We start from the raw sequence: 22,951 nt of genomic DNA on the forward strand, positions 1-22,951 counted from the left end.
AGCCACCCCTATGCCTCTTTTTGGCAGGCTATTTTTCTCGACATGTGTCGAAGTTTTTGGATTGTTCCAACTTAGTGTGCGAGGGATGTCTTCGAGGAAGACCGGATACAAGCCATGCGGGACTTGTTCAAGCATGATGTTGGTTACCGAGCCCCAACGCGTAGGTCTGTTGTCTCGAGCACAACCACAATACGAAGTCGAGTTCAGACTGTCTGGCTATGGCTCCGAAGACCTTGAGGTAGCAGACAAGGAAGTTACTGGCTGCCCGGCAGTCGACACCGTCAAGCGAGACTTCGGGGAAGTCACAGTCTTGATCGAAGAAGAGGAGGTAGCGGGACCGCTCACGGAGCCCTAAGTCCTCTTCCTCCCATTCAAGGTCCTCGGGACACTCTGTAAGAGGCATAATAAGAAGTCGTCGTCCAAGATGACTTTGTCTCCACCTCAGCTGAGTCGACTTTGCGTCTTCCCCCCTTTCTGGGAGCCGGATCGACTCCTGCGCAAATAAGAGTTTTATGAGGCCATGCACCACGTATTTGAGAGGAATGACTCCGGTGGGGAGTCTTGGGGCCCCACGGAGTCTGAAGGGGCCCCATTGGGTTAGACGCTGTTGGCTCCGGACACGACACGGGTGGGTACTCAGGGATCCGATCCCAGATTCAGATTGACACTGGTCGTGCCAACGTGACCTTCCCATGTGTCTAATCCGAAGTCCGTTCCTGCAACGTCACCAATACCAGTCTGTGGCGCAAGCCCCATCCTCATCCCAGACGCTGCGGAGCCGGAACGGCGTCTATCGACGCCAACAGAATCCATAAGTTCTATGTTGTCGCCTGAGCACTTTGAAGATGTGCTGGGCTCAGGATAGGAATGGGAGGGGTCTGTAGACCCTCTTGAAACTTCGGAAATCTCTGAGGAGAATTTGAACTGGTATGGGGATCTTGGAGAGGCCTGTGCCTGGATACTTCTCCAGATACTGGCTTGCTCTCTCCACCAACAGTTGCTACAGAGGAGGTGGGGGGCATCCTATGCCATGGTGGTGAACTTGAGCTGCCCTCTGTGCAAGTCCGAACTAATCTTCTGACTGAGGTGCTTCAACCTTGGGCTTCCACGCCCGAACCCCTGTTGCCCTTCAATGAGGCACTTCGAGAAGTCCTTTTAGGAACATGGTCCAGACCTAGCACAGGGGCTCCTGTGAATAGGATGATTGCACTCCGCCATTACCCAGCCCTGGGCAACCCAAAATGACTCAGCCAACACCCCACCCCAGAGAGTTTGGTCGCGCAGGCCTCAGCGTCCCAAGGCTCATTCCCTTCTGCCTCTGGCAGCATGTGGCTGGATTCATTTAGGAAGAAGTTGTTTTACTCCTCTAGCCTTGCATTGCGGTCGGTGAATACTCCATGCTTATTGGGCCATTTCTTCCATTCCCTATGGGAGACGGTTGCGCAAGTGCTGCCACAAGTCCCAGAGGAGGCCTGGGCTGTGCTTTCCCAAGCTGTCAAGGATGGAAGAGACGCAGCAAATTTCACCATACGGTGTGGCCTAAATACGATCGGCAGATCGATTTCAACAACGGTGCCCTTGAGACTCCACTCCTGACTTTGTACAACTGGCTTCCCGGGCGATGCCCAAGCCAGTTTGATGGACATGCCCTTTGATGGAACCGCCTTTTTTTGAGAAAGGCAGACTCTGCCCTGGTCAGGTTCATGGACTCTCGAGCTATGGCCGCCAGATCCTTGGGTCTCTCCTCCACCTCTGTGGTCAGTCTTCCTTTCACCCCTTTCGTGGCAACGGAAGGGGTTTCCATCCTAGTCAGCCATATCCCAGCCACCGTCCCGCACAGACTGCCCTTGCCTTATGAGGACTAGGACGTGGTGCGTTTCAATCTCTGAATGGAGGCCAGAAGTTGTCAACCACACTGCCCCCTGCAGCCGCAACCTGCAAGCAATCCTAGGCTGATTCTGCAGGACCACACTATTCCAGTTGGTGGGATACTTTGTCATCATCTCCCCCACTGGAGATCCATAACATCGAACAAGTGGGTCTTGCAGATAGTCCAGGAGGGCTATTCCCTACCTTTTCTTTCCTTTCCTACTCCTTCTTCCAAATCAAGAACGGCTGACGGAGGATAATTTAAAGTTGCTCAAGAGGAAGTTATGACTCTCTTGGCCAGGGAGCTATAGAAATGGTCCCCATTTCAGAAGTAGGCAGCAACTGTTATTCCCGCTACTTTCTGAATCCGAATAAGCACAAGGGGCTACAGCCCATTTTAGATCTTTGGACTGTCTCTTCCTTAAAAAGGAGAAGTTGAAAATGCCCACTCTGGCTCAGGTCTTGTCTGCCCTAGACCAAGAAGACTGGATGGCAGGTTTGGACCTGTAGGATGCGTATTTCCATCCCCCCATCTCGCCGTGCCACAGGCATTACCGGCAGTTCAAGTTAGGCCACAAGCACTTTTAGTTTACCGTGCTCCCATTCGGCCTTACCTGTGCCCCTAGGGTGTTCACCAAGGTGATGGCGGTGGTCGCAGCTCATCTACACAGGTTAGGGGTGTCAGTCTCCCCTTCCTCAACGACTGGCTGTGAAGGCGCCCTCGCCCCAGGCTGTCGCCTCCCACCTTCAGACTCGGCAAACCTTCTGCATTCGCTGGGGTCCTCTATAAACGTGCCGGAATCACACCTGACTCCTTCTCAGACTCTCCCTCTCATTGGAGTTGTTCTGGACACAGTGCAGTTCCTGGCTTATCCTCCCGAGCAACGAGTCCAGGATATTCAGGTTATGATTCCTATATTTTAGCCTCTATCCTGGATTTCGGATCAGACTGGCTCCGAGGCTGTTGGGCCTCATGGCCTCCTGCATCCTGTTGGTAACCATGCGCATGGCGTATGCGGGCTCTGCAGTAGGACTTGAAGTTCCAATGGGCACAGTATCGGGGAAATCTCACCGACATGGTTCAGATCTCTAGGGAACTGCGAAAGATCTGTAGTGGTAGTTAACAAACCGCGATTGAGTCAGCAGCAGAACCCTCCCATTCCCCAACCAGACCTCACAGTAGTGACAGATGCGTCATTTCTGGGATGAGGTGGCTACCTGGGTGAGGTAGAGATCAGGGGGCAATGGTCTCTGGTGGAGATGGGGCTACAAATATATTGTTTGGAGTTCCGAAAGATTCGGTTGGCATTGAAGGCACTTCTTCCCTCTGTCAAGAAGAAGCTAGTGCAGGTGTTCACGGACAGCAACACCGCCATGTGGTACTACAACAAGCAGGGCGGGAGAGATCTTGGACCCTCTGTCGAGAGGCCCTGCGTCACTGGACGTGGCTGGAACAGCAGGGCATAACCCTGGTGGTTCAACACCTGGCAGGTTCTCTGAAAGCTAGGGTGACAAACTAAGCTGTCGATGCCTAGCAGGTCACGAGTGGCGTCTCCATTCGTAGGTGGTGCAAGGTCTCTTTCAGCAGTGGGGAGAACCTTGGTTATATTTGTTCACCTCCGAAGAAAACTCGCAGTGTCAGCGGTACTGCGCACTGGAGTTACCAAGGCGGCTATCGCTCAGTGAAGCTTTTTGTCTCAAGTGGAGCACAGGCCTTTTGTATGCCTTTCCGCTCATATCACTCCAGCCCAGGATTCTGAAGATTATCAGGAGCAACCAGGCCCAAGTTATTCTAGTGGCTCTGGACTGGGCAAGGAGTGTCTGGTATCCAGAGCTTCTGAAAAGGCTGCCCCTTTGGGAGGATCTTCTGTTGCAGCAGCATGGGAGTGTTCTCCACCTGAACCTATAAACACTGCGCATCTACGCGTGGAGAATGAGCGGCAACAGGTGATAGCTTTTGACCTTCCTCCTGAAGTGTGTAACGTTATTCAGGCGGCCCTCCACTAAGACTGTATACGTCTGCTGTTGAAATTTGTATTATACTCGACAGAAAGGTGCATTGACCCTCTTTCTACTTTTCTTTCTACTGTCCTTTTATTCATTCTAACCCTTGCTCAACAGGACCATCTTTTGGGAACTCTCAAGGGTTACCTTTCTGCTCTGTCTGATTTTTTTGTGGCTGCCAGACCAGCCATCTCTCCAAGTCTCAAATTGTAAATAGATTTCTAAAAGGACTGGCTCACTTAGTTCCCTTTATTTTTCTACATGGGACCTTTATTTGGTCCTTACCTATCTTGCACAATTGTTCCCTCCGGCTATTGACCATCAAAACAGCCTTCTCGGTGGCGAACACATCTGCCCGCAGGGTGAGTGAGTTACAGGCGTTATCTTGCTCGCCTCCTTAACTTATATCCTTTCCGGACAAGGTGGTGCTTCACACCAGAGTATCCTTTTTGCCAAAGGTTGTGACCCCATTCCATCTGGGACAGTCTACCACTTTACCCACCTTCTTTGCTCCCCCGCATCCTTCTAAGGAAGAGGATCGTCTCCACCGACTGGAACCAAAAAGAGCATTGTCGTTCTACCTTGACCGCACCAAAGATTTCCAGGTGAATGACCAAATCTTTGTGGGGGTACACGGGAGCCAAAAAGGGAAGGGAAGGGAAGGGCAGTGCAGAAAACGACCATCTCTCGCTGGGTCACTCTCTGCATCAAAATCTGTTCTGCCCTGGCAAAGAAAAAGCCCCCTGAGGGATTAAGGGCCCATTCCACCTAGGGAAAGGCTGCAACTACAGCCTTGGCTCAGGGTATCCCAGTCCAGTAAATCTGTCAGGCAGCGACGTGGGCTTCTTTGCACATGTTCACAACGCAATACTGCCTTGATGGACATTTTGCCAGTTCAGTCCTGCAGGACTTCTTAACTTAGGATGTGAGTCCGCAACTCATCGCTGGGATGATATTCCTTGGGTATCTAATTCAAAGTTAAGGAATCTGCAGCTAGAAGTCTCTATCAGACAAACAAGTTACTTATCTTCGGTAACGCATTAATCTGGTAGAGACTCTGTCTAGCTGCAGATTCCTTGCTGCCGCACTGATGCCTTCCCACATTGCGGATTGATATTGTAAGATTAGGGATGTTTTCCCCCTTTTCAGCGCCCTAGTTTTGCACACGACTAAGTCAGTTACTTTGTTGTTCGGCGCTTCTGGCATGGAAAAAGTGAAAAGTACCGACGTCCACGCACCTGGGTAGCGCCAATGTAGGCACTGTGATGTCATAACTGATACTAACGACGACTTCACGCAAAGCCGAATGGAGCCAACGGACGTCATGCGCAAGGGGATTGCTCAGCAGAAGTTTCCTGGTCCAGATTGACGCCTGGGAAATTTAAAGGTAAGGAATCTGCAGCTATATTGTCTCTACCAGATAATGCGTTACCAAAGGTAAGTAACTTGTTCTTTAGTGGCCAAAAGAACAAAGTTGCGCATGGCAATGATATTCTTAAGTTATGCAGGGTAATGATATTCTCTATGTGCATTTTGGCAAATTGCCTTCATCAGTACGCCACAGGATGAATTAAAGTAATGTCTGGACAATAAAAAATTGTATTTCATTAGTTTTAATATGTGCCCTTAATACTCTTAAATTCTAAGCTTTAAATAGGGAGATTTAAAAAGTGAATTAAAAACAGGTTGAGAGGAGGAGCCAAGATGGCGATCGGAGCGGACGTGTAGTCTCTCGGCTCCGCCGGCCCTTGAGCCCCGCACCGAAATCCTGCTCGCTATCCTGAGATTTATTACGGCGAAACGTGCGGGAAGCTGAGCTGACTTTGCCAGCGTTCTTCCGAGTTCTCCACCCGCCCGGTGACTGGAGATACCGGTGAATTGCCCCACAGCCCTGGACCCCGCTCATGCCACAGCGCCCTGCCGGACCTCGCGGGCTCCGAGACGGCCGAGCTGCCCACTTGGGAGACGGAATCTGGGAAGTGCTGCCCATGCTGAGATACGGACCGGCCGCGGTATGCCGCCAGGGTTTTATCGCGCATTCACAGTGTAGCGCGAGGGCGAGCTGGAGACGTGTGTTACCTGCGGTTCCTTTGTCCGGAGCTGCCGTAGTGTTGTTTGGCTCCCATCGTTGCTCTGCCTGACATCGGTGATCCCCCCCCTCCTCTCTGCCTACTTTACCAGGCTGCTGCGGTTCCCTGCCTATACCGCTGATCGAGGGTGACCCTGGAGACTCCGGAGGAGACTACTGCTAATCGGTCGTGCCTTGCGACCTCCCTTTCCTCCCCCCCAGCTTTTACACTGGATCGTGGGCAAGATGGCGATGCCTGCTTCTTTGCTACGTGGGGAAGACTGCACACCCTCACCCTGGAACTGCGAGCTTACTTTCAAGCAGGGGGCCGGATCTCACTCATCCTCCTGGGATTCGGAGCTAAGGAGACCGCAGCCTGAATGGACTTACAGAGATGTTTTAACTTCTTTGGGGGAACTACGATCAGAGATGGCACACAACTACTGTAAACTGGGTGAGAAGGTTGATGCATGTGTCCTTGCCCTGGGTCGGGAGCAGGGGGTCTGTCCCCGACAAAGTTTGGATTTGCCCTCGCTACTGACTATCTGTGATACAATGTCCCCGAGTGCTTATGGCGAGATTAGTGCAACTATTGCCGACACTTGTAGCGACTCACGGCCACCCATCAGGTCTGTTGATGCAACTTTGTTTCCCCTTCGTTCCGAGACTGACTATCTGCCTCATTTAACATCTCCGCTGCTTTGGACACTGGAAGCATGTTCTCTCGCCCCCTCGCCTGCTCCTTCCTTGGGGACTTCAATCTCCCTGCTATGGAACTTTTGCCACCTGAGATTACCGAAAGGGCTTCTAACCGAGGGAAACATACTTCTCGAGGGCAGGCGACGTTCATTCTGTGCCCACGCACCTCCCCCTTCCTCAGTGCGGCCATTTTGTCTCTTTGTCTTGGACTGTGCTGGACTTTCATGGAGGGAGGGCAAGGAGATAAGTCCGAGATCGGGCCAGGGCTAGGCGATTTCTTTAGTGAATTGACACGCTGGCGGGTGGGGACCGGGTAGGGATTGATTTCGGTCTGTTTCGTTTGCATATCTCGAAGTGACTCTCCCTAATTGCCAAAACTTAGCCGAATCTATTTGCTGATGTTATTGGGGTGGAGGTTATTTATTGGACCGGCGGTGACCGAGAGTATGTGTACTTGGCCCTCCTCCCGGCCTCTTCTTTTCGTGGGAGTTATAGAATAGAATACTCTTTTCTTACTCCCTATATCACAGGTTTATATTTATTCCTTTTCTTTTTCTTTCTTTCTTCCTTGCTTTTCTTTTCCTTCTTTTTTCTTGCTATATTTCGGGTTTATGGGGCCACAGACACACTGCTGGGGGGGGGTAGGCCGTAGCCTCTGCATGCGTGTAGGGTGGGGGGTTAGAATTTTAGTTTCTAGTTTTAGTTTCTATGGTGCCTTATTTTTTCTCTTCACTTTTGTTTTTTCTTTTTCTTTTGTCTTGGCCCGTGTTTAGGCATACTAGGGGGTGGGTGGCGGCGGACACTGGATGGGATGTTAGGACTGATACCCTTGTTGCGTGTACATCTATCTGCCATACCGCCTGGTGGGGACTTGATTGTGGGGTTGTTAGATTATGTGGTGAACTGTAGCTAATGTCATGTTCCACCTACACGGACTTTGCTCTTCTAGCCTATTATTTTTCTTTCTTGATTGAGAAACCGTACAAATTGAATTTTAATAGTTGCACAGAAAATTTAAAATTAACCTTCATTGATCCTGGGACATGGTATCACGGCGTTTTACAGTGTGACTCTTCAATACTTGCTGATGGTAATGACGTATTACTGTGTCGCCGTATTGCATGCAATGGTGCTTCATGAGTATTTGTGGCCGGCCGGATGGTTGTGGGCCCGTATTTGTTCTTTCCTTGATGCACAAGAAAGGTTTTCAAAAATTTAAAAAAAACAGGTTGAGAGCCATCACGGTTTCATGTATGTTGCACTGCATATCTGAAAGAAACAGGTTAGTGTTAGATTCCTTACCTTAGAATATCCCCTGGCATCGGACTGGATCCGGAAAGTTTTGCGTAGCAGTACCCCTGCGCGTCGGTAGGTGTCGTCTGAGGCTCCGCATCCGTCGTTGGCGCCGGGATGACGTCGTCTGAGTACGTAGACGCCGCCCTCGCACGCTGACGTCAGTTCTTCTTTTTTCCGCGCCAGCAAGCGCAGATCCGGAAAAAGCAGTCCTCCTTAGTCACTTTTTGACTAACTTTTTAGATCTTTTTGATCCTGTTTCGAGTCTTAAGACTATCGGTGCCGGTAGGGATGCCAGAGTTCAAGCCCTGTGCCGATTGCAACCGACTGATGTCGGTTACCGACCCCCATCGTCGTGGCCTGTATTGCTTTGGAGCCGATCGCGATGACAAGTCGTGCCCGGACTGCCGGGCCTTGACGTCGAAGGCTAGGCGGGAGCGGTCCCGTAAGCGCCTCGAGCTCTGGCAGTCGGCCCACGCCGTTCACGGTCCAGGTCGAGCAGGAGGTCGAAGGACCAGTCGCGGGGCCACAGTCGACGCAGCTCGGCGAGTCAACACCAATCGTCGGGCTCCCAAGTCCTCGGGTAAGAGACACAAGAAGTCAAAGAGACTATATCGCTCTTCCGACTCCTCCCCGACGCTCGCGCAATGCAGCTCAGGGTTCGGGCGACACCGCCGGAGCCGCAGGCGCTGCTGCCAGCTCCATACCCGCCGGTCCCTGGGCTGAATGCAACACCGGAGGAGATCAATGCCTTCCTCATGTCCATGAGGTCGCTCTCTCATCCGTCGGATCCCGCTATGGCGTCTTCCGGCCCCGCGGCCGCGACTGGGAGCCCAAGCGGGCTGGGTGCTTCGGCCTCGGCGCCGTCGGGTGCTTCGGCCCCGGCGCCGTCGACGACTTCGGGCCCGGCGCCGCAGGGTCCCACTGGATCTGGATTCGGGTCTCTGCTGGTCAACCTTACGACCCCTCCGCCGACCCATAGGGTGTCGCCCCGACACTGTCCCCGGACAATGTCATCCCCGGTCCCTCCCTCGGTCCGGATCCGGCGTCGCTGCATTCGACGCCGAGAAAAGAGCAATTCTTCTATGATCCGGCCCCATCCTTTGATCCTGACTATCAGGAGATGGGAGGTGAGGGGGATTGGGAGGGGTCTGAGGACCCTCTGGCACGGGATTGCCAGTCGTATCAGAACCGGGCAGTGGATCTAGGGAAGGCCAGTGGTTTGGACACTTCGCCCGATACTGGCTTTTTATCTCCTCCTACCGTGGCTACGGAGGAGGGGGCTGCTTACAGCGTGATGCTGACGAGGGCGGCCAAGGCCTTGGCTCCTAACCTCCTCACCAAGGTCCTTAAACCACAGGCAAGCTCTTCGGAGCCTCTACTGCCGTTTAATGAGGCCCTTACTGACGTTCTGTTGGGCACTTGTTCCAGGCCCGCTAGAGTCCCCCTGTAGATCGGAACGTGGCCAGGTGCCACCGACCATCGAGAGTATGGTTATCCAGGGCTCTAACTCCCAGACCTCATTCCCGACTGCTCCACCTGATCGGGAATCCAAAAGGTATGAGCAGTTCAGTAAGAATCTGTTCTCCTCACTCAGTTTGGGGTTGCGGTCAGTCAACACTGCTTTCCTTTTGGGCCGTTATACCCACTCTCTGTGGGACACGGTCGCGGAAGTGCTGCCAGGTTGCCCGGAGGAGGCCCGGGTCAAACTCGCTCAAGCCCTTGCGGAAGGGCAAAAAGGCAGCACGGTACTCTATCCGATGTGGCCACGGACTCGCTGGGCAGGGCGATTTCCACGACGGTGGCAGTTCGTGGCCACGCCTGGCTGAGGTCCGCCAACTTTTCGGCTGATGTCCAGAATTCACTCACGGACATGCCGTTTGATGGCCGTCGCCTCTTTGGCGACAAGGCAGACAGTGCGCTTGAACATTTCAAGGACTCCAGGGCAACAGCCAAGTCCCTGGACCTGTCGGGCCAGCGCCAGCAAACTTATGCCTTTCGCTCCTTTTGTGGCCAAGGAAGGGGCACCTCATCACTGCCAGCAGCAGACTAACATCCAGCGCGGCGGCGGACGTGGTAACCGCCGTGGCGGTGCCAGGGGACAGCGGCAAGGCCAGTCCACATCCACCCTGCAGCATCCGCCTCAAAGCCTTCCTAGTCTGAGCTTTCAGGCCCATTTGACGCCAGTGGGGGGCAGGGTTCGCCATCACCTCCTCCACTTGTGCACCATCACATCGGACAGTTGGGTGCTGCAAACAGTCTGAAGAGGCTAATCCCTCCCCTTCGAGGGGACCCCTCCAGCCATGCCACCGCAGCACCACCGCACGTTTTGGGGATCACTTGCAACTTCTCCAAGAGGACGTTATGGCCCTCTTGGCCAAGGGGGCCATCGAGCGAGTTCCTGGGCCAGAAGTAGGGTGTGGTTGTTATTCTCACTACTTTCTGGTTCCCAAGAAGGATAAAGGGGGCCTACGCCCTATCTTGGGCCAGCGGAACGTCAACGGCTTCCTCCAGAAGGAGAAGTTCAAGATGCTGACTGTGGCTCAGGTCTTAGCTGCCCTAGGCCCTGGAGACTGGATGGCGGCGTTCGACTTGCAGGAAGCTTATTTTCACATCCCCGTCCTGCTGGCCCACCGGCGCTACCACGGTTAATGGTAGGCCACGAGCACTTTCAGTTTACCGTGCTTCCCTTGGGCCTTACCAGCGCCCTTCAGGTGTTATCGAAAGTGATGCCGGTGGTCACAGCTCATCTGTGCAGATTATGTGTGCCAGTCTTCCCCTATCTCGACGACTGGTTGTTGAAGGCGGGCTCGCCCCAGACAGTCGTATGCCACCCCCAGACTATGGCCGACCTTCTGGGGTTCTCCATCAATGTGCCGAAGTCACACCTGTGTCCCTCTCAGAAGCTCCTCTTCATTATTTATATGTGTCCAAGGTTAATACCTGCAAATTATTAGACAAAACAACATATTGAATTTTAGAATTTAAAAACCATCTGTGTTAAGGATCTGTCAATTACTTTATCCTTATCCACAATTAAAATAAACCTACCCTATTCAGGACGATATAAAAGATATATGATGATTAGATGTAAGTGCCAGATAGAATGGCACAGGGCGCAGATTGATGTGGTTATAAATGACGTTAGGAGGTATTTTATGTATAGTAGTAGTAGGTAACCAACAACGGATAATAGTAATAACTGCATATATTTTTTTTGTAGAAAACAGTCCTGAAGAAGGTGAATATCGTAGATAAATCACCGAAACGCAGCGTTGACTCATGTTTTCTAAAACTGGGAACTGTAACAATAATACCCTGTGATTGCGTCATTTGTACATGTTTTTTGATATGTTGTATTGTTTTTATAATGAAATGATGTAATAAATTGTCCCATTTTTATCTTTTTTGTAATTTACATTTATTATGATCAGTTGTTGGTTTGACCTTTTTAATTGATATTTTTTATTAAAGACATTTGCAATATATTTTGTTAATTAGGTGGTTAATATATGTTTTACCCTGGATTGTGTGGCCCTCACTTATGAATATTCTACATACTAGGTATTAGGGACATTGTTTACTCTTCCACTTGACTTACCCTGTCCCTATTGTCACAATAGTAGGGTTCCTCCCTCTTTAACACATTCATTCTCTGCCAAGAAAACCCAACATAATCTTGATGATCCAGGGACTTGTGTTACATCGACAAACAGTTTGTAGCTGTTGGAAGTAATGAAGTGGCTGCTTATGTCACTATTGCCTAAAAAGCTTGTGTCCTACTTGTAACCCATTGCTACACTCTGCATGGAGCCCACCCTTCATCTAGTCTTTGGAGATACTCCACCAGTGCTAGGGCTGTTTTGGTAGTCCTCTGCAGGCATGCATGCACCTTTCAAAATATATATGACTGCAGGTAACAAGGGCTATATCTTGTATATTGTGCAAACACTAGGTTGTCAAGGCATCCTTCCAGAGTGATCCTAAGCTTTACCCAGGATATTGAGAATAATCTGTTTGCCTGTAGCTAAGCTGCCTAGTGCTGCCTTCCCTCGTACATTATCTTATCATAGCTGTATAATCTACCAACAACGTTGGGAATTGGAAAGACTCTATTACTGTTAGACTCATTCCTATGATCCTCATTTGACTGATCACTCTCAACGACTAAACATAAACAGATTCACTCCTATTTTCATCAAGAGAGCTGATACCCAAAGATCTGAATTAATATTTTTAAATAGTTTTTGTCCCCGCCACTAGATGTCAGGATTCTCATAATGTTAATAATGTGTGATGTGTAAAAGCCAAAACAGCCACCATTAATGTTACTTTATTTGTTGTGCCCATTGAGCTTTCAGAAAGAAGAGCGATATTAGCAACTTTACAAAGAGGTTAAAAATTTGGAATGTCCAAAAATATTTTTTGATAGGCCAGATCAGAACTAGAAAATTAAGGTAACTGGCCCAGCAGAGTAGAAATGTGTGCAGGCAAAAGTTCCCCTGACCCAAATTGCTGTTTTATTACAAGTTGTTCCTGTGTGTAGCTCTTTCAAACGTTTGGTATGTAAGTTGTCTTAGCATGTTATAACAGAATGAATTCACAGTATTGATGAAGAGTATACCTAATGAGGTTCAACCCTGTTTCTAATTTTCTTTCAGAAAGCAAGTCCAGATGCTATTGGAGATGAAGGGTTCTTTGACTTGCTTAGTCGATTTCAGAGCAACAGAATGGATGATCAGAGATGCTGCTTGCAGAATAAGGACTCTCAAACAGATGTCACAGCATCCTCCACTCCAGCTAAAACAATGAGAAAATGTAATAATATGAACTAATGTAGCACATATTAGCATTATATTCTCTTAAATACTTCTGTGTCAGCAAGAATGAGGGTAAGGGAGAAAAGAGCCCACCATGAATGGAAAAGAAATTCTGAAGAGCAAGCGTTCTAGCTCCAATTTGTCTTCCACTTATGTTATTCTTCAAAGAAGTTTTATTTTTTCTTTGTCATTCTTGCTCGGACTTTGTACCAGCTGATTTGGAATTAATCTGCTTCAGTTCGCATGCTGTAAAAGACTGGCTGCAAGCAGTGTTTAAATTGAAACAAGTTCTTCTAAGTAATCGCATCTTGAGAGGTCTGCAAGTCCTGGTTTTGCTTTATGGAGTTTCCATATGGTGGGTGGGTTCAATTATGTTCGAGGCATGTGGGCTGCTGAATTCATATCTGTGCATAGATCGCCGCCTAGTGTTGGGTCCGGATGATTGCACATTGTTGTCCTGGAAGAGTCTTCGAAGTATCACAAGATAGGTGGCTCCTCCCCTGGACTACAGTGCGCATGGGCATCGCCTCCATCCCCAGATTGTTTTTTTCCGCCATTGGGTTTGGATGTGTTTCGGTTCCCTCATTCGGAATCGATAGTTGTTTAACTTTCCTTACTTGAGACGAAAAGGTCTTTAGGACTCGCGTCGGTATTGTCCATCGTTCGGGTTGGTTTATTCATCGGCTCCGAACACTTGCTGCCCTTCCGCGTGCTGTCGGCGCGGACGGGCCTACACGACGCTCCAGACTACTTCAACATGGAACGAACTCCGTTTAAGAGGTGCCCGGTGTGCGCCTCAAAGTATTCACACCTCGACGTGCACCCTGTGTGCAACAGATGCTTGTCGCCGGACCACGACGAGGCCAGGTGTATGGCCTGCTCCAAGTTCCGGTCGAAGAAGACTCTCAAGCTATGTCGAGCTGCAAGACTGCAGGCCCAGTTATCGGCACCCCCACCAACCAACATCTTTGAAGAAGACGTTGAAGACGACACCGTCCTACAAGTTTCGGACTCTAACCCGGCGTCGGAGGATGAAAACTACGACGCGGGAGATGAAGAGTTCGAGGAAGTCGTCGAGGAGGTAGGGGACGACGACGGGGCCATTGCCACCGTGGAGGATAGCTCGGAAGAAGAGCATCCTCATTCTGACTCCGGGGCCGAACCCCAGCATAAGGCCCAGGTCGAGGGATTGCCTTCGGGCCTTACCCAAGACCTCAATACTCGTCCCACGGCCCCGCCTCCGGGCCCGGCCACGGACATTGGTGATGCGCCACTCTCGGTACAGAAACCGAAAGTGAAGCCATCAGGGTCCACACCATCCGTATCGAAACCGAAAGTGCAAGTCGCACTGGTGGGATCAAAGGCTCAGGAGGCCTCGGCGCCGAAGAAGTCCAAAATGGCCGCCGAGATCAAGAGCCACGCCAAAATGGCCGACCCGAAGACCCCAGTGTCGAAGCCGAAGGCGAAAACGCCTGACGCGGCTGCGTCGGCGCCGAAGCTGGTCGACGCTCTGAAGAGCCGCGTCGACGCCAAAAAGGTCGATGACCCTAAAAAAGCCTCGAAGAAGCGTCAGGACAACCCCAAGGCTCTGGCTGCACTGATCCCGGTCGACAAAGCCAAGAGCGGTGCTGCGTCGGCTCCGAAGACTGCGCCTTTGGGCGCCGACCCGATTCCGGACTCGGAGGACTAGCTCGAGCCGGTCCAGCCCTCCCCGTCCTTTACCAAGAAGGTCACGGAGTCCCTTCAACGTCTTCGGAAGGAAGCAGTGGCTCCCGAGCCGAAGGATGTGGCGCCGAAGCCTCCACAGAAACCGGCGCAGACGCCGATCCACTTTACGCTGCCGCCAAAGACGACGCCAAAGGCTTTCGCTCCGAAACATGGGGCCGGGGTGCCCTTGAAGCTGGTGTCTACGCCTAAAGCATCCTTGGTGGTGCCGAAGCCACGGCTCCAACCACTAGCGGACGAAGAGCGTCGAGAGGTTGTCATCGACGCCAACACAGGCAAGCTCTCTCTCCTTAAAAGGAAAATCACCCCGGAGCCGGTGTTGGAGCATTTTCATATTCCACTTAAGAAGAAGTTGGACTCTGCGGGAACTTCTGCCCCTATGGAGCCTGAATCTCCACAAGGTCTGGAACTCTCACCCACTCACTCTAACGCTGGGGAGGGTGACGGAGACGAGGAGGAGGAGTACAATTATCCAGCGTACTCGGATCCGGAGGAGGTCAATGAACCATGGTCTGCTGGAGGCGACCCTGAGGACCCTCAGTCAGGACACGAGCCGCAGCTTTTTGCTGCAAAAACTTCTCCAACAGAGGACTCTGCAGCCTTCAACGCTCTAATTGAGAGAGCTGCGGCCAATCATGATGTCGACCTCCATGCGGACCCAGTGGATGTCGACTTTCTGTTTGACACTTTTTCGGTAGCTGAAAAGACTGTCAAGACATTGCCAATGCTCAAAGGAGTGCTGAAGCACGCGCCTGAGGTTTTCAGGGAGCCCACCCGGGCGAGAGTCATCAATCCTCGTATTGACAAAAAATACAAGGCAGCGCCCACCGATCCAACGTACATCAAGGGACAATTGCCACTGGACTCTTTGGACGGACAACATGACGGCCATGTACTACATTCAGAAACAGGGGGGCACACACTCTCCGCAGCTGTCTCATCTGGCTCAGAGCATGTGGAAGTGGGCCATTCAGAGGAACATTTTCCTGATGGCAGAACATCTCCCAGGCAAAGACAATCAGATGGCGGATCTGCTCAGCAGGCACAGCCACCAAATGCACGAGTGGGAGATACATCCATCAGTACTCCAACCGTACTTCCAAAGGTGGGGTCATCCAGAGATAGACCTGTTCGCCACAAGGGAGAACGCAAAATGCCAAAGCTTCGCCGCCAGGTTCCCACACCCGCGATCGCAGGGCAATGCGATATGGATGAACTGGTCAGGCAGATTTGCGTACGCTTTTCCCCCAGCACCTCTAATACCGCTGGTGGCGCGCAAGCTCAGGCAGCCCTCGATGACTCTCATCCTGGTTGCTCCAACGTGGGCTCGCCAACCATGGTACACCACGTTTCTAGAACTTTCCGTGGTACCGCATCAAAGGCTTCATCTCACACCCAGCCTTCTGACGCAGAGCCATGGCGACATTCAGCACCCAGATCCGCAACAGCTCAACCTGGCGATTTGGCTCCTGAAGTCCTAGAGTTTGGCTACCTCAATCTGCCCCCGGATTGCATGGACATCATTCGGGAGGCAAGAAAGCCCACTACTAGAGCATGTTATGCGGCTAAATGGAAGCGGTTTGTCATCTATTGTGCGAACCACGACATTAACCCGCTGGATGCTTCCATTCAGAACATCATATGTTACCTGTTCCATCTGTACCAATGCAATTTGGCGTATTCTTCCATCCGCATTCACCTGTCTGCGATGGCCGCATACCTCCAGAATAGGCAACACCTATCACTTTTCAAGGTTCCTGCTATCAAGGCTTTTCTGGAAGGACTCAAGAGAGTCATTCCACCACTGACACCACCAGCTCCAGAATGGAACCTCAATGTGGTTCTTACAAGGCTGATGGGTCCTCCTTTCGAGCCACTACACTCTTGTGAGCTTCAGTTTCTGACTTGGAAAGTGGCTTTCTTAGTAGCAATTACATCGCTACGGAGGGTTAGCGAGCTGCAGGCCCTCACCATCCAAGCGCCTTTTTTCCAAGTCCATGCTAACAGGGTGGTGCTCCGCACTAACCCTAAATTTCTACCCAAGGTTGTATCTCAATTCCACATAAACCAAACAATTGAGTTGCCAGTGTTTTTTCAAAACCCTGAGTCGCTGGCGGAGCGCATGCTCCACACCCTTGGCGTTAAAAGGGCCCTAATGTACTACATTGACAGGACAAAGGATTTTCGAAAGACTAAGCATCTTTTCGTTGCCTTTGCATCACATCACAAAGGTACCGCTATTTCCAAGGCTGGTATTGCTAGGTGGATCGTGAAATGTATTCAGATCTGTTACGCTAAGGCTAAACGCACTCTTACAATTCCACCAAGAGCCCACTCCACCAGAAAGTTGGGGGCCTCTATGGCTTTCCTTGGGAACATTCCCTTAGAGGATATATGTAGAGCAGCCACATGGTCTACCACACATACATTTACTAAACATTACTGTGTAGACGTGCACTCTAAACAGCAGGCAGCTGTAGGGCAGGCTGTTCTCAAGACACTTTTCCAAACTGCTGCAGCTGGCATGGGCGGCCGCTGCTAATGGAGGGACTGCTATGTATTCTATGCACAGATATGAATTCAGCAGCCCACATGCCTCGAACTGCAAATGCTACTACCAGTATGCATCTGTTCTTGGCATGTAGGGCTGCTGACATTCATATCGCCCGCCCTCCTCCCCGGCGCCTGTAGCAGCTGCAGTATTTATGTATATGCTCATAGCATGGTCATCACTCACATATTTCACTCCATCTCGGCCACAATGGCTAAAAACAATCTGGGGATGGAGGCGATGCCCATGCGCACTGTAGTCCAGGGGAGGAGCCACCTATCTCGTGATACTTCAAAGACTCTTCCAGGACAACAATTTGCAATCATCCGGACCCAACACTAGGCGGCGATCTATGCACAGATATGAATGTCAGCAGCCCTACATGCCAAGAACAGATGCATACTGGTAAGTAGCATTTGCAATTCTGAACCGGAAACCAGCATAGATCCAAGAGGATGAGGTTGTGTTGATGTCAGTGGGAGCCAATTTACTGTGCTAGATAGTCTGAGTTTAAACACTTTGTAATATAGATGGGCCCGTGCCATATCCCTCCTATCAGCAAAGGAGAACAGAAATGTTGTTTGGTAAGAGGAGGCTGTCTAAAATAGAGAATCAGATATCTTGGTTTGGTTCACAGAAAAACAGGCCCCTCACATAGAAGGATCTTTCCACCAGATAAAGAAGAAACAATAGTGATATTCATTGCTAAATGGCTACCCCAATATATCCTCATCATCCACCTCCCTAGACCAAAGAACCGTGCCAGAGGTATACTGAATCTGCTGCAGTGGCACAGTAAACAATGAAGAACCACAGGCACAATCCAGTAGGAGCGGGTTGAAGGTTGCCAAATGGTTTCCCATGTGTGCCTTTGGCAAGAGTGTCCTGGAAGGTGCAACTCTTGCTTCTACACATGGGAGAGAAGACAAATGAGTGAGCAGGCAGGTAATTTTTTCGCTGAGAACAATATCTGAAAGAGACACGTTAGTGATAGATTCCTTACCTTAGAATATCCCCAGGCTTCAGACTGGATCCGGAAAGTTTTTGCTTAGCAGTACCCCCGCACGTCAGTAGGTGACGTCCTGCGGCTCCGCGTCCGTCAGTGCCGAGAAGACGTAACGGAGAGTACTTAGGCGCCACTCATGCGCGCTGACGTCCGTTCTTTCTTTTTCCGCGCCAGTAAGCGCAGATCCGGATTGAGTACATACTTTGGTCACTTCCTGACCGCTATTTTGGGACTTTTGTCTTCCCACTTATTATCCCTTGGTGCACGTAGGGATGCCCGGCTTTAAGTCTTGTGGGGCCTGTTGCCGAAATATGTTGGTGACGGACCCCCACGATGTCTGCCTCTACTGCCTGGAGAACGATCACAACTCCCGGGACTGCAGTGACTGTCATGCCATGGCCCCCATGGTCTTGCAGGAGCGGTGCCGGAAGTTGCTGGAGGCCCAGCATTTGTCACTTCGCCGCTCCAGGTCTAGGGGGCGTTCCCGGGACTGCTCGCGGGACCGGAGCCGTCGCTCCTCGGACTCCAGGTCTTCACTTTCGGATTCCGGTAAGCGTCCCCATAAAAAGAAATCAAAGAAGCGCATTCGCTCTCAGACGTCGCTCCTCTGAGGCGGACGAGGGGGACAGGGACCTCGCCCCTGCGGCTCCTCTGGAGCCTGGGAGTCCTGCGACCTACCTGCCATACACTTGTCCGTCGGCGACTCCCGTACAAATGCAATAGTTTTTTGCTGCCTTGGACCTCCAGTACAGGCCTCGGGCTCCCACCCATGGTCCTGTGTCCAGATCTTGTTGGCCGGGCGGCTCTGCCACAGGTGCCACAGGATCCTGTGCCGTTGCCTCCGGCCCCGGCGCCACGAGGTGCGGCGTTGCCGGCCCCGGCACCACCATTGGATCCACCCCCGGCACCACACTGGGTGCCGTTTATCCCACCCTTGCCCCAGTTCCCGGAGCACTTTGTTACGACCTGGGATCCACATTGTGAACCGGCGCCGTTCCCGACTCCGTTCGTCTCCTCTCCGCCTCTGGGTCTACCGCTGCACGCGACCTCCTCTACGCCAGAGGCGGATGACAACTGGGATGGGTCAGAGGACCCGCTTGCTCGGCAATGTGACTCTGAACAAGATTGGGTGGACGACTTGGAGTATGCAGGCGACCTCGATGTCTCCTCTGACCCGAGGTTCGCCTCTCTCCTGCCTACGATGGAGGAGGGTGCCTCCTACACGATGGTGCTTCGTCAGGCTGCTGAGGCCCTCAACCTTGACCTCCCCATGGTGGCCCTCAAGACCAACCTCCTCACTGAGGTGCTCCAGATAGTGTCTACTTCGTCGGAGCCGCTGCTTCCCTTTAACTATGCCCTTACAGAGGTCCTCTTGGGCACTTGGTCGAGGCCAGCCACAGGGGTTCCGGTGGATAAGAACGTCGCCAGACGCACTGACCGGCGCCCCCGCTTTCTTGACTACTCCACCTACGGCTGAGAGCCTGGTCATTCAAACCACAACGCGCAGAGTGCTTTCCCACTGCCTCGCCAGATAAGGACTCTAAAAAGCTGGACCAGTTTGGGAAGCGGTTGTTCTCTTCGGTCAGCCTCGGTCTGTGGTTGGTGAACACAGTCTGCTTGTTGGCCTGCTACTCCCACGCGGTGTGGGATGCCGTTCCTCAGGTGTTGCCGCAGTGTCCTTAGGAGGTGCAGGCTACCCTTTCTCAGGCGATTGCTGAGGTTACCGATGCGACTAAGTTCGCCATTCGGTGTGGGTTGGACACCGCCGACTCATTGGGCAGGGTGATTTCTACGACTGTGGCGTTGCGCCGTCACGCCTGTTTGCGTTCAACTGGGTTCTCGCCCGATGTCCAGAGCTCACTCATGGGCATGCCTTTTGATGGCACCCGCCTGTTTGGTGAAAAGGCTGACAGTACACTGGAGCTCTACGGCCAAGTCCTTCTGTCTTTCTACTAAGAACCCGGCCACTCCTGGTTTTCATTCCTTTATAGGCCAGGGAAGAGGCACCCAGGCACACCCTTCCACCAGGCCTGTGCAGAACCAGCCTCAGCGCGGCTGTGGTTGCGGTTTCCGCAGGGGCGGGGCGGGGAACCAGTGTGCAGGCCCGTCCGCCTCCACCCCCACTGCTTCCACCTCCAAACCTTCCTAATCTGAGTTTCGGGGAGCAACCCACGCCGATGGGGGGCAGATCCACCACCACCACCTACACCGCTGGCGCGAGATTACATCAGACAAGTGGGTGCTGCAGATAATCTGCCAAGGTTACTCCCTTCCCTTTAAGTCCTCCCCTCCAGCCATGCCACCTCTCTGCCACCGTATGTCGGGAGGTCATTTGGTTCTTCTCCGACAGGAAGTCACGGCCCTCCTGGCCAAGCGGGCCATCAAGTGCGTTCCTGGGCCAGAAGTAGGGAGTGATTGTTATTCCCACTACTTTCTGGTCCCCAAGAAGGACAAAGGGGGTCTGCGTCTTATCTTGGACCTCTGGAACGTCAATCGCTTCCTCCGGAAGGAGAAGTTCAAGATGCTGACCCTGGCTCAGGTCTTGGCTGACCTCGACCCTGGAGACTGGATGGTAGCGTTGGACTTGCAAGACACATATTTTCACATCCCCGTCCTGACGGCCCACCAGCGTTACCTGCGATCCATGGTAGGCCAGGAGCATTTTCAGTTTACTGTGCTCCCCTTCAGCCTTACCAGTGCCCCTCGGGTGTTCACGAAAGTGATGGTGGTGGTTGCAGTTCATCTGCGCAGGTCAGGGGTATCAGTCTTCCCCTACCTAAATGACTGGTTGTTGAAGGCAGGCTCGCCCCAGGCAGTCGTCACCCACCTTTAGACTACGGCCGACTTCCTGCACTTGCTGGGGTTCTCCATCAACTTGCCCAAGTCGCACCGGAGTCCCCCTCAGAACTTCCCTTCATCGGAGCGGTCCTGGATTGGACGCAGTTTCGGGTCTATCCTCCCGTGCAGCGAGTCTTGGATATTCAGGCTATGATTCCGATCTTTCAGCCTCTATCCCAGGTTTCAGTCAGGATCACTCTTGGGCCTGATGGCCTCCTGCATCCTGTTAGTGCAACATGCCAGATGGCATTTGCGGGCTCTGCAGTGGGAACTGAAGTTCCAGTGGGCACAGCATCAGGGCAACCTGTCCTATCATGTCCAGATCTTAGAGGGCACTGCACAACACTTGCAGTGGTGGCTCACGAATCGTTGTTGGGTCAATGGCAGATCACTTTCCCAACCAGAGCACACAGTAGTGACTGATGCGTCCCTCCGGGGATGGGGAGGCCACTTGGGAGAAGCGGAGATCAGAGGATTCTGGTCTCCAGCGAAGTCCCGGTTCCATATCAACCTTCTGGAGCTGCAGGCGATCCGACCTGCACTGAAGGCATTCCTTCCCTCTGTCAGGGGGAGTGTAGTGCAGGTGTTTTGAAGTCCTCTTTGGAGGACTTCAAAACAAGGCTTGTTCCTCAATTGATCAGAATTTATAAAGCGCCCAGTAGGGTATCCAGGCTCTTGCAGGTCCCGGGGGCTTAATCGACCAGCCAGTTCTTTGATATCCATTCTTAATTTCAGAAGTGAGGTGATGGTCCTGAGTTGCATGGAGAGGCTCTTCCAGGTCTTTGCTGCGATGTGGGAGAAGGAGCATTCCTCCACTTCTGCTTTGGTAGATGCAAGGAGTATGGGCAAGTGAGAGGGAGGCAGGACGTGGTGTTCCTGAAAGTTAGTGCAAAGTTTTTGGATGTTCAGGTGGTTAATGTAGGCTGCCCTTGCTTGTGTAGAGCCTTGTATGTGTGGGGGTCCTGCACCCGAGTTTCCCAAACGTACACCTCCATGCGTACAGAGTGAGTGACGCCAAGTGAGCAAATTGGCCTACCTGTTAAAATAGTAGATTTATTTCTATTTGTAGTGTATTTTGTAAAGCGCGCAGCTGCCCCAACGGGGCGTCCCGGCGCTGTATAACGCTGTGTAACCTTTCCTAGCTCTCCCTGTGAGATGCCCCTCCTGGGCATCCCCAAGTTATTACTGCGGTTAGAAACCCATCTTCCAAATAGATTTAATCTGATAGACTTCTAGCAGCAGATTTCTTACTTTAGAATTATCCCCAAGTGTCAGACTGGATCTGGAAACTGTTTGTGAGCAGTACCCCTGCATGCTGCTAGGTGGTGTCATTCAGCTCAGCGTGGTATCGTCAGCGTTGCCCATGCCGGTACCCATATAGGGGCCACCACAGTGCGCTGACGTCCGCTCTCTTTTTCCATGCCAGTCAGCGCAGATTCAGAGAGAGCTACCCATAGTCATTTTTTTACTGATACTTTTTTCGACTTTTGTCTAAGTGTTGTTTTTCAATATTTATCTCTTGGGGTGACAGGGATGTCAACGAGGAATGCTGGCTTAAAGTTCTTCGGACACTGTCACAGACAAATGTCAGTCACTGATGCACCCACCTCTTCTATCTCTGGTGCCTGGAGCGAGACGCCAAGACCTATGTCAATTGTCGCCCCAAGCACCATAAGCCCTTGAGCAAGTGATCCCTCAAGAGCCTTGCCGCTCGAATGTGACGCTGCGACGGTCGAGAGGAAGGTCCAGGGATTGGTCACAGAGCCATAGATTTTTATCGAAGTCATCCCACTCCAGTAAGTTCCACATCTCATAATAAGAAAAAGAGCAAGAAGTCGAAGAGGTCTTTGACTGCACCCCGACCCTCAAAGTCATCTGACGAGGGAGCATAGTCACTCTCAAGGCCTGGCTCTGTGGTTGAGCCTGGACCCTCTCTTCACCTCCCTGAGTTTCCCAGAGCCAGAATGACATCCTCCCAACTCTGAGAATTCTATGAGGCCATGCACCTCATATTTGGGCTCCCTGTCCTTGCTTGAGTGCGTTTGACTGGAGCCCTTACTGGTTCACCATCGGCGGGT

The 22,951-nt window shown here is 51.8% G+C and overlaps 1 protein-coding gene across 2 annotated transcripts in view; it reads left to right on the top strand.

Annotated features, from left to right (window-relative positions):
- GPSM2 (G protein signaling modulator 2) overlaps window positions 1-22,951 on the top strand; it is a 466,273-nt gene that overhangs the window by 405,550 nt on the left and 37,772 nt on the right. For both annotated transcript variants that reach the window (XM_086953900.1, XM_086953901.1), the window contains one exon: window positions 12,595-12,751. In XM_086953900.1, coding sequence (XP_086810026.1) covers window positions 12,595-12,751 — 157 coding nt within the window. The remainder of the gene's footprint in view (window positions 1-12,594; window positions 12,752-22,951) is intronic.

The sequence above is a fragment of the Lissotriton vulgaris genome, chromosome 1_1 (assembly GCF_964263255.1).
Source record: "Lissotriton vulgaris chromosome 1_1, aLisVul1.2, whole genome shotgun sequence".
NCBI lineage: Eukaryota > Metazoa > Chordata > Amphibia > Caudata > Salamandridae > Lissotriton > Lissotriton vulgaris.